A 16,637-nucleotide genomic window follows, 5' to 3' on the forward strand; every position below is an offset into this window, starting at 1 on the left:
CGAAAACGTCCTCTGTTTTCAACATTAAAACCTGCCACTTACGCATATATTGTAAAGAATAAACATTTACTTTTATTTTAATTTTATTTTATTATTTACTAAATTAATGTTAACATTATTTTCATTGCTTTGCCGTACGACACCGTTTACAAATAATTTCCCTCATCTGGTGTTTATATTGTTTGCAATGGCAACACTGCATATGAACGCAATCTTCGTACTCTTCCACGCATTTGTTATTTTGGCAACACTTGTATTTTACAGGCGAATCGCCGCTTGACATGTGGTAATTATTTTCATGGCAACACTTTAGATCGGCTTTTGAAATAGTTTTTGGAGAATCTGGCGTATTATTTTCAAAATTAGCCGTTTTAACAACTGGCAGCACTCTGGGACCACTTCTTGTCAACGGTCTGTTATCAGTACTATCTCTATCAAATCTTTTCACGGTAGCAAATATTCTGTTAGCTTCTTCTATTGCATCTTTCGATTTCGTTTTCTCTTTTAAGGAGTTTTTGAGTTCCTCTAACTTCATTTGAGGGATAGACGATGACTTATGTTTGATTAAATCTAAGGAATTTCGTATAAACATCACCTCTGGTTGCCATGAACTTATGACTACGAATTTATTTTCATTGCCCTTTTTATCCTCAATAGAATATTGAAATACTTTACTCATTGTCAATTTTGGTTTTATTTTAACTTTGTTATCTTCAGTCGAAACTCCGATGTCTTTGAAAATCAGAGTTTTGCGGCTCTCTTTACGATTACATTGTTTTTTGGTTTGAAACACAGTCAACACTTCATTAAGCAAGGATAAACCTTGGGTTACATCAACTTGCGACGTTTGTACATCTCTTGTTACTTTGCGATCATCAGTTATCTTATTTCTTGGTACTTCTGTCTCTTTTGTTATTGTACTATCTCCATCTGTAGAAGAATTGCAGCTGTGTTTACAAATTGGACACGATTTCGATTTTCTTTCACTAAATTCCGATTCTTTAGTATCATTAATGCATTTTTGATTCAAACATATTGAACATATGAATTTATTTTGGGTATTATTCTTTTTGTTTGAAACGGCGTTCATATTATGCTGATTACTATTATATTCGGTTTTATAAGTGACGATGTCGATACAAAGATTGTAGATTTTATCTTTCGATTTCATGTAAGTTTATCTTTCTGGAAATATAAAGTAAGATTAATTATTATTAACTAACTTAAGCCCTGCAAATGTAGACAGGTCTCTTCTCAGAAAGTGAATGTTTAATATTCCACCGGTATCCATATGCAAACTGGTGGGTAAAACAAATCTTTGAGAACGTTTTGGCAACTGCATTAGGTTTCCTCACGTTGTTCTTACACCGTTAAAGCAAGTAATATTGCAATACGAAAATGATTCCGAAAAATCAAAGGAATTTTAAAATGTAACGTCGATTTAATATTTCGAAGATGATGATAAAAGTAGCAAACTGGTATAAATGCATGTGATGTTAAGTGCTTGACACCTTTTATAAGAATACTAGCTGACCCGGCAAACGTTGTGTAGCCATATAAATAAAAAAATGTTAAGAGTGAACAACCCTTATTACTTAGGCGTATGAAAAATAGATAGTAGCCGATTCTCAGACTTACTGAATATGCGTATAAAATTTGGTGAAAATCGGTAAAGCGGAGGAGTACGGTAACTACCATTGTGTCACGAGAATTTTATATATAAGATAGACACAAAAGAATCTACAGTTTTTAAATGCATTCAACTAACCTTCACAAATATAAAGTTTCAAGTATATGTGCATAGTTAGTTCTAAAATATATTCCGAAATATCTATGAAAATAAAGATCTTCAAAATATTGACATAATTCTGACCGCAAGTGATGTATAATGTTGACATTGACAATATTTTCGTAAAATCCGTCGTAGGTTCATTTCCAAAAATGTAATACAAATTGCAGAAGAACCAAAAACTCTGGCATAACACTTGACATTGACAAAAAACTATATCAGACAATGCCACAAAAGATTGTAAAAAATAGTAAATAATTATGAAAAAATTCAAGTGAATTTCTCTATTGCTAATGAGAATTTAAATTTTAAAGGTTAATTAGATTATTGTGGAACGTGAAAGAAAATTTAACTGATTTTAATCAAGAGTTTGAAAAGTATTTTAATTGTAAAATAGTACCAAAATATCTCCTTGACTTGATTGTCAGGAGTCTTGTTCTTCAAAACGGATTCATATAAAGATAGCTAACATAATAAGGAAGATTTAACCATAAACCTTTAGAAACACTTAATTTTATATTTATTGATCCAATTTTTAAACTGATTGAAGAAGCAAATGAAAAAGAAATACAATATTTAAGGAATAATGATATACAAGAAGAAATGAAAGGAGCTAGAGTCGTAAATGTGAAGGCACGAGACATTAGAAGCACTTACAATGGAGCTTACGATTTATATTCTAGTAGAATTGTAAAAATCCAACGAGATTATATTCAATCTTACAGATCTACTAGGAATGCTAGTTGTCAATGTAATATAAGAAAAGATTGTATTTGCACTTGTAAAAAGCTGGCGTCCGTAGAACCGAGATATTATTCCTTTCCTAAGCAAGTCTATAGATACACCGATTGGCGCAACTTTACTGATATAGGGGTTGGGAGCATTAAAGCCCTGCCTCGGAAGAGAATAAGGAAGATTTACTTACCGGAAACAGTCGACAAAGCTGTAGGCAGCGCGGATTTGACTTCTTACATCAATCGTAAGTTGAACGCCTTACATCAACACACCTTTTGGTTAGAAGTAAGATGGTAAGTGGCTACTGCCGCCCATGGACATCTATAATCAACCCCAGATAGGATTAGATATTCCTATCTGAGGTCGGTCACAGGTGCGCCGCTACCCCTGAAGACTAAGCTGGAACGCCTCGGAAAAGTATGTCTCCCTTATCACACCCTTCAAATCGGACCACCGCAGCGCCTAACACTGCTGTTATTAGGCAGAAATAGGTGTGGCGGTGGTGCCGTCGGAGTCAAACCACAAAGGGTTCTACCACCTTCAAAGTCACCTATAATTCAATACACATTTCGGGCACTGGGACGTTCTGCTACTTACCCTGACCTGTAATGTCTTTCTTTCTCCTTGTTTATTAATTTGAAATTAATGTAAGCTATATGTATTTCTACTGTAGGAAGAAGCAAACAACGCAGGGAAGACAGCTATTATGACAACAAAAGAACGTCGTCAAAATGTGTGGGCGGAGTTATAGAAAATGACAATATACCATTAATAAGCAAACAATTATCCCCAATGATACAAAAGAAATCGGGAGCGACAAGTCCTAAAAGTGAAGTTTCAAAAGAACAAAACAAAAATATAGAAAGCCGTAATGAGCAGAAACAAAGTACTACACCAACTCAAGTTGGTACAAATGATACAGTCCCCATGGAACCACCAAAAGAACTTTCTCATAACAGTAAAATAAAACCTAATTCGACTTCTAAAAATAACATGCAAACCGAGATTGTACCTACCGACGCACCACCTGCTGACGACAAAGTAAAATCTTTAGTTGTAAACAATAATGAAACCAAAGATTTCTCGTCTGATTCATTTGTGCAACACGTCCACAATTTAGAAAATCCGAGCTATGAGAAACAGAGTAAGATGTCAGTTGATCCAATGGAGAATAAACTGGAACGGGAATATAGGAAAATGTTCTCCAGTAAGTCTAAAGATAGGCCGAGTGCGGATAAACCAATACCGGACTTCAAAAGCGCATCGCTCTTGAGACGAAGGTTCGAAGCTTTGAGACGGGGTTTAGGTAAAAAAGAATCGAAAAGGGAGAGTGGTTTAATAAATAAGCCCTCAAGTCACACTAGTGTAGTGCCTAGTCGTAAAGATGTGTCTATAGCATCCGACCCGCCATCTTTAGAAGGCCGATCATATTCAAACACGAAAGTATATAGCCCGTTCCCATCAACGACACATGATTATAAGGTTTATCCAAAAGTTTCGCATAGAAAGAGTCCAAAAACTAAAGGGAACACTATACAATGGCCGACGGATACACTTGATAGCAAATTCGAAAGTGTTCAAGGCATGTTTAAATTGTGGGGTAAAAAATTTAACTTGGATGAAGACGTTTGTAAAACTTCACCAACCATATCAAATAATGTATCTGCAAGTCCTGAGAATGAATTGAAACTGGAGTTTCCACCACAAGACGCGGTTGCAAAGAAGAAACAGGGAAAGCGGTTCTTCTTTTTCGGAAAGAAAGATAAAAATAAAGAAAATAAACCCTACAAGCCTAAAAAGGGAGTGACAACTGGTAGATGCGAAGTTAAAGATGGCCTGGTTATAAAAGTAGGTGGCGCTAGTGAGCCTGTGAAGGAACCAGTTAAGAAACCCGACAAACATGTAGAAGAGTATAACGTATTGCGCAAAGCTTGGCTCGAGAGGTTTATAACGACCGCAGGGGATTCTCGAAACAGTGTACATATTAGATGGAATAATAATATGTACGCGACAAGTAGCAGCACTGTGTTAGAACTAATGGATAGTGTGTACAAGCACACTGGGATCGGTTTTAGATCACGAAGCGAAATCACAACGGCCGAATCATCAAACTATCGCTCCTTCACAAAACAAAGAGTACATTTCGTACAACAAGACATAGAAGCGTGGATGATACCAAAAATGATAACAGACAAAAATCAAGGAATAGAAACTCGTGACAAGAATATTCCAATGAAAATTTCAAATCATAAGTGGTTTGTGGACGCACCTAAAGGGTTCTCACAGAAAATAGAACTAGTTTTACACGCTAAACCGAATAGTAGCTCAGAGTACATCATAATAAATATACCTGAAGGTTACTTTTCGAAATCGAGTAGCTATGAGACGCGAATACAGTCCAGTGACGAGAAAATCTACAAAATCGTTGAATATGATACATCTGACTTGAAGAAAATCAAAGAGAACCGACATATGGCTACTGGTGATAATCTAGTAAATAGTACAAAAGTTACAGTGAGCATACAGAATAATGGGGACAAAGAAGATAAAGAATCTAAGATTTCTGATAGTATTTTAAAAAGACCTCTCTTACTGAGGGACGTGGCGATACAAGGTAGTACTGTGTTTGTCCCGAAGCGCTGTGACGTCATCGGAGTGGGAATTATAACCCAAAGGGATATCAGGGATGTGCGGAATCCAATGTAAGCATATTTGTACTAGTAATATTTAAGTAGTCTAATTAAAAATTTGTAAACATCTTTCGAAATTTTGAAAGAATATCAATGGTCTAGCGGTTTGCTTTAATTCTAAATGATTTAATTTTTAAGTTCTAAACTTTAAAAAGTACAGACACTTTTGAAAATTTAAAGTATTGAATTGGCGTAAACGTAAATAAAATTTATTAGCAAAACTAATTGATGTCGTAGAGTCAATTTACCCTGATTGTGCTCCGTTTTGGAGCGAAACACGTGTTGGTGGTGGTATGTATGGTGGTGTATATTTTTAATTTTTTGCATCTGCATGCATCCTTTGGGGACGCACGGAAGGGTGGTACATACTGCATGGTTTAAAATATATACCATCATACATATTTGTAGAGGATTGTTGCGAAGTCGTTTTAATCTTAACTTAATAGCATGGATTTCCGCAAAGTAACGCCTGATACAATTAACAATAAAACTAATTGACCTTGTTTTAATACATTATGGATGAGTTAGTTGTTATAATATGATACGTTATATTAAAAAAAATACATAATAAGAAAACAATTATACATAATATATAATTTGGCAAGGATAGATTGTAGGTATTTTCACACCTCTTAATTTGCCTATAAGATCAATAATTAATATTTTTTTGTGTATTTTACAGTTTGAAACTCGAAGATGATCTAACGGACGATTCGGAAGGAAATCTGAGCATAAAGAAATGTGAACTAGCGGAGAGTTACTTACAAGACTACTGTCAAAATTGGATGCCTTCTGGCATCGATACGTTCTCGTGGCAAATAAGCGACTCCCAACTCCATTCGTCAGAAAATAATTCCGTAGCGACCCTCAGTCAAGGTGACGGAAGCAAATCTTGTCCCAATATGTTTGACGACTTCCAAGGATCGACTGTTGTACTCTCTTCCTGTGAAACTTCCTCTTGTAGTCACTGCATCGCAATCGAAGATGAGAAAAAGCCAGACGATTCATTAAAATGCAAATTTTTTAAAAAGTTCAAGAAGAAATCCTCTTCCGAAGCACCAATGAATGACGAAAAACGATATTTTCCGAAAGATTCCGTCGAAGTTTTGAAAAAGAGGCAGCTTTACGCTTACACTAATCAGAAATCCAAATGGAGGAGCGCCGACGGCCTTAATTTGAGTAGTTCGACGAAAATTCAAAGATCTTCAACGAATTCTCCAAAAACGAAACCTTGCTGGAAATCGCCAGACGCCTTCAAAAAAGGAAAATGCCGCAACAAACACGTCTCACTACCTGGCTGCGAAGCCATGAGCAGAGTAAACGATAGACTGTCAGATAGATCACTAGAAGGCATCTTGTCGTACAAAGGATCTGCATGTAATCCGAGAGGACAATCGCCTAAGCGCGCTGGGGTGATACCTAAACCAGTATGCGAGATACCGCAGCCGCCGTGCAAGGAATCCTGTGTACAAGAGAAGAAACCAGCGTGCACCAAAAAGGACGCAACACCCTGCGATCAAATCTTTCAGGATCAGATGTGCCCGGAAAAGCTTCCACCGTGTGAAAGAATTTTAATTAAAAGACCTTGTGACGCACCTCCAATCTGCGTTAAGCCGCCAAAACCAGTGAGATGCACATCTCCATGTCGCGACACTTATATACCACCTTGCAAGAAACAACCGAGCAACGATGATTGTAGGCCCCGATTGTCTAGGACACCATCCCAACAATCAGGACTCAATCTCAAAATGGCACCAAGTCCGAAAAGCTCACAAAGTTGTATCAAAAAACCGAGTAATACAAACTGTAAACCTATGTGTGTGAATAGACCTGTCAGGGCAATGACTCCGCCGCCACCGCCGCCGCCGCCATCAATGGATTGTTCAGATTCTAAGAAGTTGTCGGGTCTGTATCTTAAGAAATTGCCTTCGAAGAAGAAAACTAATTGTGGCGTTTGTCCAAGTTGTGAAAGTGACGGTCCAGGCGTCATTCGTTTGAATTCTCAAGAAAGAATCACTATCCGAATGAAGAGAGAGACACCAAGTACTGAAGAGATTAGAGAAGGTCTAAATATTAAAGTGCAAGACGAAGACGGGCAAACGCTTTACGAAAGGATTGACTATAAGCAATCTGGCGACGTTAATAAGTGTGTTTTACTTAAAGATATGTATAAAGATCCCGTCATACGAAGAGTATCCACTCCAACCACTGTGCATGATGTAATTGCTCAGAATAATCCAAACGAAATCCATGAAACCAAAAGTGATAATGACAGCGTAGACAATTTGATAGAAATTAATTTTACATTGAAACTGAAAAAAGGGGATCGAGGTACAGAGTTCAATATCAAAAATGCTGGTGACACGGACATCAAGCAAAAGCCAGTAGAACAAGGAACTGAAGCTCCAAAAGATATCTACATCGTCCAAGATCGGGCTGACCCTCCACCTGAAGCTAGCAATAAAAAAGACGTTAACATTAAAATAGTGATAAAAAATTATAACACAGATCCCGATAAGAACAATGAAACAGAAAACATGGCTGTACTTAGACACAACGATAATTTCACGAATAGAATATCGGAGAAATTCCAAACTGTTTCGACCGGTTACAGCGATATTATGGACCAACATACCTTTTCAATTCATAGAACTACCGTTGATTTAACAACATCAACTGAGACATGCAAGATGGAGAACAAACCTAGTGATTGCAAGGGAAGTAACCATATCAAAGAAGGTGAAACAAAAAAAATTATATCATCTTCTCATAGCGTAACCGAACCCAACCGGTCAGTAACAGAGCAAACAGTGAACTTACTGAAGTATGACAATAAAGAGGAAAACTCTATTGTTAGCGCCAAAAATAGTTTTACTATCCATGCCGGAAATTCTACTGAAGTTTCTCATGAGGATACCGATCATTTCGACGATTACAAGTCAGACAAATATTCATCAAAAGAAAAGGACAAACACACAGACGTAGCTGAAACAAGTAATGAAAGTATTCTGCACAAGAAACTACATTTACGTAATAAGACGCAAAAGAAGAAAATGCTCAAGAAACTATTTCAAACTTCCAGTGTGATTAAGAAGCCGGAAAACAAGAAGAAAATAAAAGAAATTATTAAAGCAATACTTACATCGGATAGCAGCGTAAATGAGGATATTACATTGACCAATAATGAACTAGCAAAAGAAATAACTTACGATTCGCTGGGTCCTACATTTTTCCGAGATACAGACAGTATGAATAATTATTACCAACGTGACAGTGATTTGTCTGTTTATAAAACAAGTACCCACAAAAAGCTGAATCCAACTAAAAATAACAGTGAGTGCAGTGGAAATGATACAGATATATCAATTGAAAAAGTCAAACGAAAATGTATGTGTAGTACATTAGCGACTAAATTAAACTTAACACAAAACGGCGGAGGTGGATGCTGTTGTCGAAAAACAGTTCAAAAGAATGTAGAAATTGACTGCAGTTTAGAAAACGGGGATTACTTATCAAATCTCAAATCGTATATAGACGTAGATACGCAAAACTCTATACATGTTTCAAATAAAATTAACAGCGCTAATCTTATACGAAGCAATACAAAATCTGTGGTAATAACTAATACATCTGTTACTGTAAAGAAAAGCATTGATATGAACTACGGAACAACAAAAAATAAATGTTTTAAAACACTCTTACCCGATGTTAACATAATAAAATCAGGCGGTATGAAAAGATTTAACCGCGAAACGATAACAGGCTTATCCGAAGACGAAATACTTGTCGTTAATTCGAATTTAGTTGCAAATTCCATTAGTAAATGTTATAGAAATAAATTATTGAAGAAGAAAGACAGTTCGCACGCGGCGGCCGACATATTGCAACTAAACGAAACTAAGAAAGCGGTTTTGGAGATCTACGCGGAGAAAATAGTTTCAGATGAAGGGGAAAGAATTGTTGCGAAGCTTCCAAAGTTTGATATTGAAAAAGAGAATGATATTAGCAGTTATGAAGGCATTGTCGCCGGTCGTAGAAAAATTAGCAATTTTGTCATGATGTCTATTAATCGGTAGCTTGCAATATTTCTAATACACCTTTATGTTTATTTGCATTTTAATGTGTTTGTGATCTTTTAGAGATTAAATTTTATATTTTCTGTGTAAAACATATTTTGTATTTTATTGTGAGTAGTTTAGCTTTAATTGTAGTCGTCTGCAATTACACCACTACTACTTGTTTCGCGCTGTTAAGCGCTGCTGTGTTCTGGTTTGAACATTGTCCATACATACATATCTGAAGTATTACTTAGTTCTCAGGGGTTCTCAGGGCTGGCATATATTGCCAACCTCAGGTCGAGTCTAATCTTATTAGGCGGTTGATTACAGATGTGCATGGGCAGCACTAGCCACTGACACTCTGCTGGACTGCATGCTTGCATGTACATGTCCATTCACATTTACTTCTTACCCTTATTATTCACTCGGCTTTTTTGTTTTAATATAATTAATTCCATTAAGAAATTTAGTGTAAAAATAGCAGCCTTAAACTTACCAAAAATAAGATACACTATATCTGTTATTTCTTGTAACAAATGAAACATTTTCAGGATGGTAATATTAATACACAATTAGATAAAATAAATACTTTATTCACTTCATTTAATTCTAATACCGTACAAAAATATAAAAATAAAAATCTACATTGCAGAATTACAGATACTAATGTATCGAAAAATATTTTAATTTATAAAAACAAAGAGAAAACATTTGAGTGTGGACACTCATAAAATTTTATAAATTTGGAGAGCTAAACGCAAGAAAACAAATGCAATAATTCATAAGCTAATTGGAAAGCTAGAATTAAATTTATCGAAACTACATATTAAGTTTCTGAATAGGATTTGTCTTAAGTACCGAAAAAATATTTTATTAAAGGAAGTATCAAACAGTTGAGGCTGCTAGAACCAGAGTGGCCTAACTGCATTTTCATTACTTTTGGCCTATAGTCTGATTCATAATTAGGTGTTCAAAATGTAAACAAAGGTGTTGACCTATCAAGAAAATATGTTTCAAATAGTAGTTTTTTTTTATTTTTGACAATATTAAATTAATATAACGATAATAAAATAATAATCTAAATAAATTAAAATAAATTCACATTTTCCAATATTTATATTAACTCAATTTTATTTCATACAGTTCATAATAATAAAAAAACAAAATTTATGGTAGAAAATTAAATAGTGATAATGGTAACACAATGGGGATCCAAAACATTTTTGTGCCGCCATTTTTAAGTTTCGTAGTTGATATTATTCATTTTCTTGATCGTGGTCGAACTCGAATGTTTTCTAGTTTTCATAACGCGTTTTTTTTAAGTTGAGTGCAGTTTTTAAGTTTTTGTTTTTTGTTGAGTTTGTGAAAGTTTTCGTTTCTTGTTAATTTGTTAGGGTTTGCAACACCTGTAATCGTATTTTGACAATGACATTTCTTTGTTTACATTTTGGACACCTAATAATGAATCAGACTATATCTGTATTTTCTTAATTTTAAAATATTGCACACTTTTACTTTTCTCCATATTGTAAATCATGTTTTATGTAGTTAGGCTACTCTGGTTCTAACAGCCTCAAATGTAAATAGTAATTTTCAAGAAGAAAATGCACTTATCTATCAATTCTTTGGGATAGCGTGGTGACGTTGGCTCCAGGCCTCTCCGAATTATGGGTAGAGATTGCCGAGCAAGTAGGATAAAAAAGGGCTGAAGACAGAAAGCACAGACAGATAGATTACAAATTACAGATAGATAAAACGACATAATTCGATTTAGAGCAATTCATCTAATAGGTACTTATTTAACATTATACATAATTGTAAATGCATATCTCTTGATAGTAGAAATGTGATGGCTAGGTTTTTGGTTCCTGTGAAAAATAAAAAAACTTTGTATCATTTTTGTAACGCTACAGTCAGTCTTATTTCTGCCTAATACTCTCACAAAGTGTGTTAAACAACTGTTTTTCGCAGTCACTGTCAGTATCCCTATTATGAGTTTTCAAGTGAGGACTCGATCAACCCAATCGGGAGCTCGACAGATGTTGAACATTGAAGGTGGTAGAACCCTTTGTGGTTCGACTCCGGTAGCACCTCTGCTACACCTATTTCTGCCTCATAACAGCAGTATTGAGCGCTGCTGTGTTCTGGTTTGAAGGGTCTTACCACACCCTTTTACAGATATACTTTTCCGAGGCGTTCCAGCTTAGTCCTCAGGGGTAGCGGCGTACCTGTGGCCGACTCGTTGTAGGAATATCTAATCATATCTGGGGTTGATTACGGATGTCCATGGGCGGCGGTAGCTACTTACCATCAGGTGGACTGCAACTCCCGTAATAAAAAATGTGTATATAGATATCTACTTTCTCTACCACCTGTTATTAATAATTAATCTATCCATTATTTGCCAAAGATCGAAATTTAATATTTTTTTGTATACTGAATGTGTTAAATATCGATCTTTGGTAAGCAATACATTGGAAGGATTGATTATCAATAACGGACGCAAATTTCTATAATCTGTGAGCGAAAAATACTAAATCTGAATTTTTGATTATTTTTAATTGAATCCTATGATTAAATCAAGTAATATTAATTTTGATACTCACAACTCGAATCCACTTCTTTGGTATAAGGAAATATTATTCCCATCTTCATAGTCTCGTCTGAAAATTGAAATTAAAAATATTTTAAATTTAATATTACAAACAATCTCTGAGCAAAAACATAAGCTTAATAATTATAAATAACTATTAGATTGATAGACCTTTTAAAAACCAGGTGACAATAAAGTTAATAAAAAATAAAGTTTTATTGCAATTGCTTCTTACGAGTCTACACACACATACAAACGCACACATAGGACAGTAGTCTAATGAGTAATGAGGAATATCTAACATTATGGCATAGGTAGGTAAAGATATCTCACCGCCTTGTAATTTAAGGAAGATTAAATGGCTGACACATGAGTAAAATGGTTGACTGTTTTCCCATTACGTCTCCGGCTGTCATGGTGTAATTTACGCGGAAGAATGCCAACATGTGCAGTTAAGTGGTGCAAAAACAACAAAGTGCAGAAAAATATCGTTTCATTCATAAATGCTCTAAAAACTCCGTTTTTTATATTTTCAAACACGAAAACAGATGACAGTGACAATTAAATTGTTAAAACTAGTTACGTTTTCTTGTTAGGAGTGAGTAATCTTTACTAATCTATGCATTATGGTTACATTTTTTTCATTATTATATTCCCCATCATATTATGTTGAAGAGCACAATAAAATCAGTGTTGTCAGGTCCATTAACTCTTTTTAGCATAATAATTAATTATGGCAATGTGAAAATAAGGAAAGGAAGTAATATGGAAAACATGTATTTTACTAAGTTAAAAATATTTACTTTACGAAATTTCTTTTCTAGGGGAAAATTTCGGAAGCTGGTAGCACTGAATCTATTATTCTCATTTACAAAATCAAATTTATTCAAATAAATAAAAGCATGCAAACACACAAATATGCTTACCTTTTCCAAAATGTCCCAAAACCGATGTTAGCACATAAAATCAAATTGCGTGGAATAACACATAGTGCTGTGTGATAAAAAGTGGGAAAGTAAAAATACTAAATATACTTTTCGGTGTAAATACAATAAAAACAATATTACTTATTTACGTTATTTATTATTTATGTTATTCATTATTTTTAACAATAGGTAGGTTGTTTCTATTAATTGTAGACATTATGATTTAATTGCAGTTGTCAATTTTGTGGACATTATTATTAAAGGTTTAAAATTGCTTAACGGACATAACAATTGTGTTGCCATGATTAATTTTAAAGGTTGGTTACGTTTTTTATATTTTAAGTTTTCTAATAATTTAATTAATTTATAATGACGTAGACTATTTTTTGAGTCCTGTTATTATTTAAAATACATAAAAATAACGAAAGATAAAATAAAACATATAACGTAATATAAATATGATTATTGATAACCATTTCTTTTAAATCAATCTTACTAAAATCAGAACAAGTTTAATTTATTAAAACGACATCTATACTTTATTAAATAATGGTTTTCATAAAATAAAACACAATATAATCCAGTACACATTTAATATTTCTCTCGATATACAGATAAGTACGTTTCTTAAATTTAAATACACAAAATGCGAGCTTACGATGAACATTTGTTATTTACAGAAACATTTCGAAAAATTATTTTTAACACGAATAAAACAATAAGTAAAAAAGAACTACGTATTTCTTTAAGTATAATTAAATGGTATTTATATAATAATAATTTTAGTGATACAGATAATAATTATAGTTCAAAAAACTAAAAAAACACGCTTTTAGGATAAAATCAACTAAAAGTAGAAAATAATTTTCAATCTAAAAATCAATTAAGGAACAGTAAATAGTATAATTGTGGAAAAAGCGTGGGGTGCTCCATTTATCAGGCCTAATTAAACTGAACGTTCAAAGTGGATAGAAGTCGGGTTCAAAGATTCCGTTACTGTTACGTACATACATACATACATACAAACCAAGCTAATAAAAGCGTGTTAAAAAGGGGTGTTTTTGCATATATAAAGAAGAGGGAGTTAAGGGTCGCGAACCCACTTAACGTAGGTAAATTAACATATTCTTCATAGAGCTTTTTTATTTTTCACCGAAAAATTTTAGAGACTATTTACTACTACAGGACTATAAGACGTTCCCTCCTTTTTGCATTGGGTGGGGAATGTCCTATGGTGGCATATGACTAGCGAAAATAAACGAAAACATAGTAAATAGCTTTGTAATTATAACTTTGTAGTTTTGTTGATTTTTAGATAAAACTGTGTAAAATCCTTACTAATATTATAAATCCGAAAGTAACTCTTGTCTGTCTGTCTGTCTAGTTGTCTCGTCTTCACGCCTAAACCACTGAACCGATTTTAATGAAATTTTGTACAAAGATACTCTGAGACCTGAGAAAGGACATAGGATAGTTTTTATCCCGATAATCCCACCGGTACTAGGGATGGCGATCTAAGATCGATTAATCGGAGAATCGATCTTTTGGACCAAAAAGTCGATTATTTTAATCGATATTAGCAAGGACTGAATCGTAAACTATGCATTTAATCAAGTGATGATCTTTAGCAAAGTTCAATTGTCACCAGATGGCGCCACTGTCATTCCAATGAAGGTACGAATTTTCAGTTTTATGTATTTTAGTATGTCATATTATTTACTATGCAACGCGGGCGAAGCCGCGGGCAAAAACTAGTAAAATATATTTTATATCACGGCGTGCGTAAATGGACGTTTTACGCACGCTTCGCGTGCGCAAAACCCCCATTTCCGACCCCGTAATATAAAATTTTATACAACACGCGGACGAAAAATGTTTTTCTGACTCGTGTGATTGCAGTCCTCGCCTGCGGCTCGGCCTGCAAACTCACACTTGTCAGAAAAAAATTTTTCGTCCTCGTATTGTAATGTACTATTACAAATGTTTCCGTAAATAACAAATTTTCATCTACATATTCGGAATACGCACTATGCATTTACTAGAACAAGTTGAGCATATAGAAATATTTTCTACTTTAATAATAGTAGCTATAGGTATAGTACAGAATTATTAAATTCCACTTAACTACCTAGTAAACTGCGATCTATTTTTTTTAATGTTTTTATTTATTATTATAGTATTTGTGAGACAGTAGTCATTGTGGTTATTAAATGGAATACCTCCTTAATCTACAGGAATATGAAATTTAATATATTTAAATATAATTATGAAATACATAGTGCGTATTTCAAATTCATATATTTCTGAAAAGGTATAATAAATTACTTTTACTAATAAACATAATTAAAAACTGTTTTTAAATATTATATCGATACCTTAATTAGCAAATCAGCCAACTCCACTTTTTTCCAAATGTTTTTTTTTTATTTATTTTAGTTAATAGATAGCGTTGAACGAAATCAAAATAAATAAAAAAAAACATTTTGAAAAACAAAAGTGGAGTTGGCTGATTTGCGAACTAAGGTATCGATATGTAATATACAATGTAATATCATACTATTTCTGTGAAATATTGATTTTGATGTTTATTTTTTTAAAGAAAAGACATAAGAAAAATAAAAAAAAATGGCGTTAATTTATTATACCTCCACAGAATAAAAATACAACAACAATCGTCTAGCAATACACACATACAAACAAGCACTAGCGAATTCCAAGATTCCAACATTTAGCGATACAAAACGCTGTACATTTACACGATCAACAACAATTTATTATCTATATCATTATAATATTATAGCTATAAGAAATTTGAACAATTCCATAATTCACTTCATTTCCAGTGAATTGGCTGTATTGTAATGTTATCTTTGAATATTAAAAATAATGTGTCTATGGTATCGGCCATCTTCCAAATTGACAAGTAATATGGCGGGAAAATAATATCCTAAATTGGTGGGTAAAACAAGTTGAATTTTGGGGAAATTCGGTCATTAATAATAAATAATATCACTAGAATGAAGAGAAATCATGGAATGAATATTAATCTATAATTTTGGCCCTCAGTATATTATTTGACCGTTGGTTAAATATTTTTTGATTAACATGGCATGCTTATGCATATAGCATAGCGTTCTTTAATATTACTCGTTGTTCGTTTACTAATATATTTATCAAAACAGGAGAAGTACAGCTAAATATTTGTCAAAAATATTTTCAGCTTAAATATTTCTTAATATATAACGTGATGCAAAACTAAAACTAAAGCAAAGATATTATGTATGTCTAGAATGGCTGACTTATGAAAACAAAGACAATATTTTTTTAACTTAAATTCGAAAATTCAAAACTTGGAAAACTCGAAGTGTCCATGGAAACATTTTTAGAAGTTGATTTTTTAGGGTTCCGTACCCAAAAGCTAAAAACGAAGCCCTATTACTAAGGTTCCGCTGTTTGTCCGTCTGTCATAGGGTTCTGTTTCTTTAACCGTAATAAATAGACCATAGATGTATTACCTAGTATAAAATGTCATTGAGATAGACAATATATTTTTTTAACATAACTTTACATTTGGTATATAGGAATGGTTTGAATTACTTTTTATCCCTATTATTAATTTATGTGTGAACATAAATTAATAATGCAAGGACTTTCTATGTCATGGAAGTGCCATGTAGACATATATGATATCTTCGACAAAGGTACATAGGACAGATTAAATACGCAACATAAAAATGTAAAAAATTAAATAACTTAATTCCATTCATATAATTGGCCTACTTGAAAAACTAATAGAGAGTTTAAGTAAATTAGAGATGATTTTTTGAATAATTCAATGACTTGATT

The 16,637-nt window shown here is 33.5% G+C and overlaps 3 protein-coding genes across 3 annotated transcripts in view; 1 reads left to right on the forward strand and 2 right to left on the reverse strand.

Annotated features, from left to right (window-relative positions):
• Positions 1–97: 97 nt before the first annotated feature.
• LOC140748694 (uncharacterized) lies at positions 98–1,909 on the reverse strand. The gene is made up of 2 exons (XM_073081545.1): positions 1,769–1,909; positions 98–1,185 (listed from the first exon to the last, which is right to left on the reverse strand). Exon 2 carries the CDS (start codon positions 1,169–1,171, stop codon positions 122–124), a length of 1,050 nt encoding a protein of 349 aa, XP_072937646.1. The 5' UTR covers positions 1,172–1,185; positions 1,769–1,909; the 3' UTR covers positions 98–121.
• A 117-nt stretch (positions 1,910–2,026) lies between these two features.
• LOC140748492 (uncharacterized) lies at positions 2,027–9,328 on the forward strand. Its single transcript, XM_073081305.1, has 3 exons — positions 2,027–2,768; positions 3,198–5,226; positions 5,897–9,328. Exons 1-3 carry the CDS (start codon positions 2,393–2,395, stop codon positions 9,288–9,290), a joined length of 5,799 nt encoding a protein of 1,932 aa, XP_072937406.1. The 5' UTR covers positions 2,027–2,392; the 3' UTR covers positions 9,291–9,328.
• Positions 9,329–9,844: 516 nt separating this feature from the next.
• Positions 9,845–16,637, reverse strand: part of LOC140748462 (phosphatidylinositol 4-phosphate 5-kinase type-1 alpha) — an 86,731-nt gene continuing 79,938 nt past the window's right edge. Inside the window, exons 20-21 of the mRNA XM_073081268.1 lie at positions 11,879–11,935; positions 9,845–11,140 (exon numbers count right to left, since the gene is read on the reverse strand). Coding sequence (XP_072937369.1) covers positions 11,924–11,935 — 12 coding nt within the window. The 3' untranslated portion in view covers positions 9,845–11,140; positions 11,879–11,923. The remainder of the gene's footprint in view (positions 11,141–11,878; positions 11,936–16,637) is intronic.

Source organism: Epargyreus clarus, unplaced genomic scaffold (genome assembly GCF_041222505.1).
Source record: "Epargyreus clarus isolate Ecla_fem2 unplaced genomic scaffold, WU_Ecla_fem_2.2 ptg000016l, whole genome shotgun sequence".
NCBI classification, from domain to species: domain Eukaryota; kingdom Metazoa; phylum Arthropoda; class Insecta; order Lepidoptera; family Hesperiidae; genus Epargyreus; species Epargyreus clarus.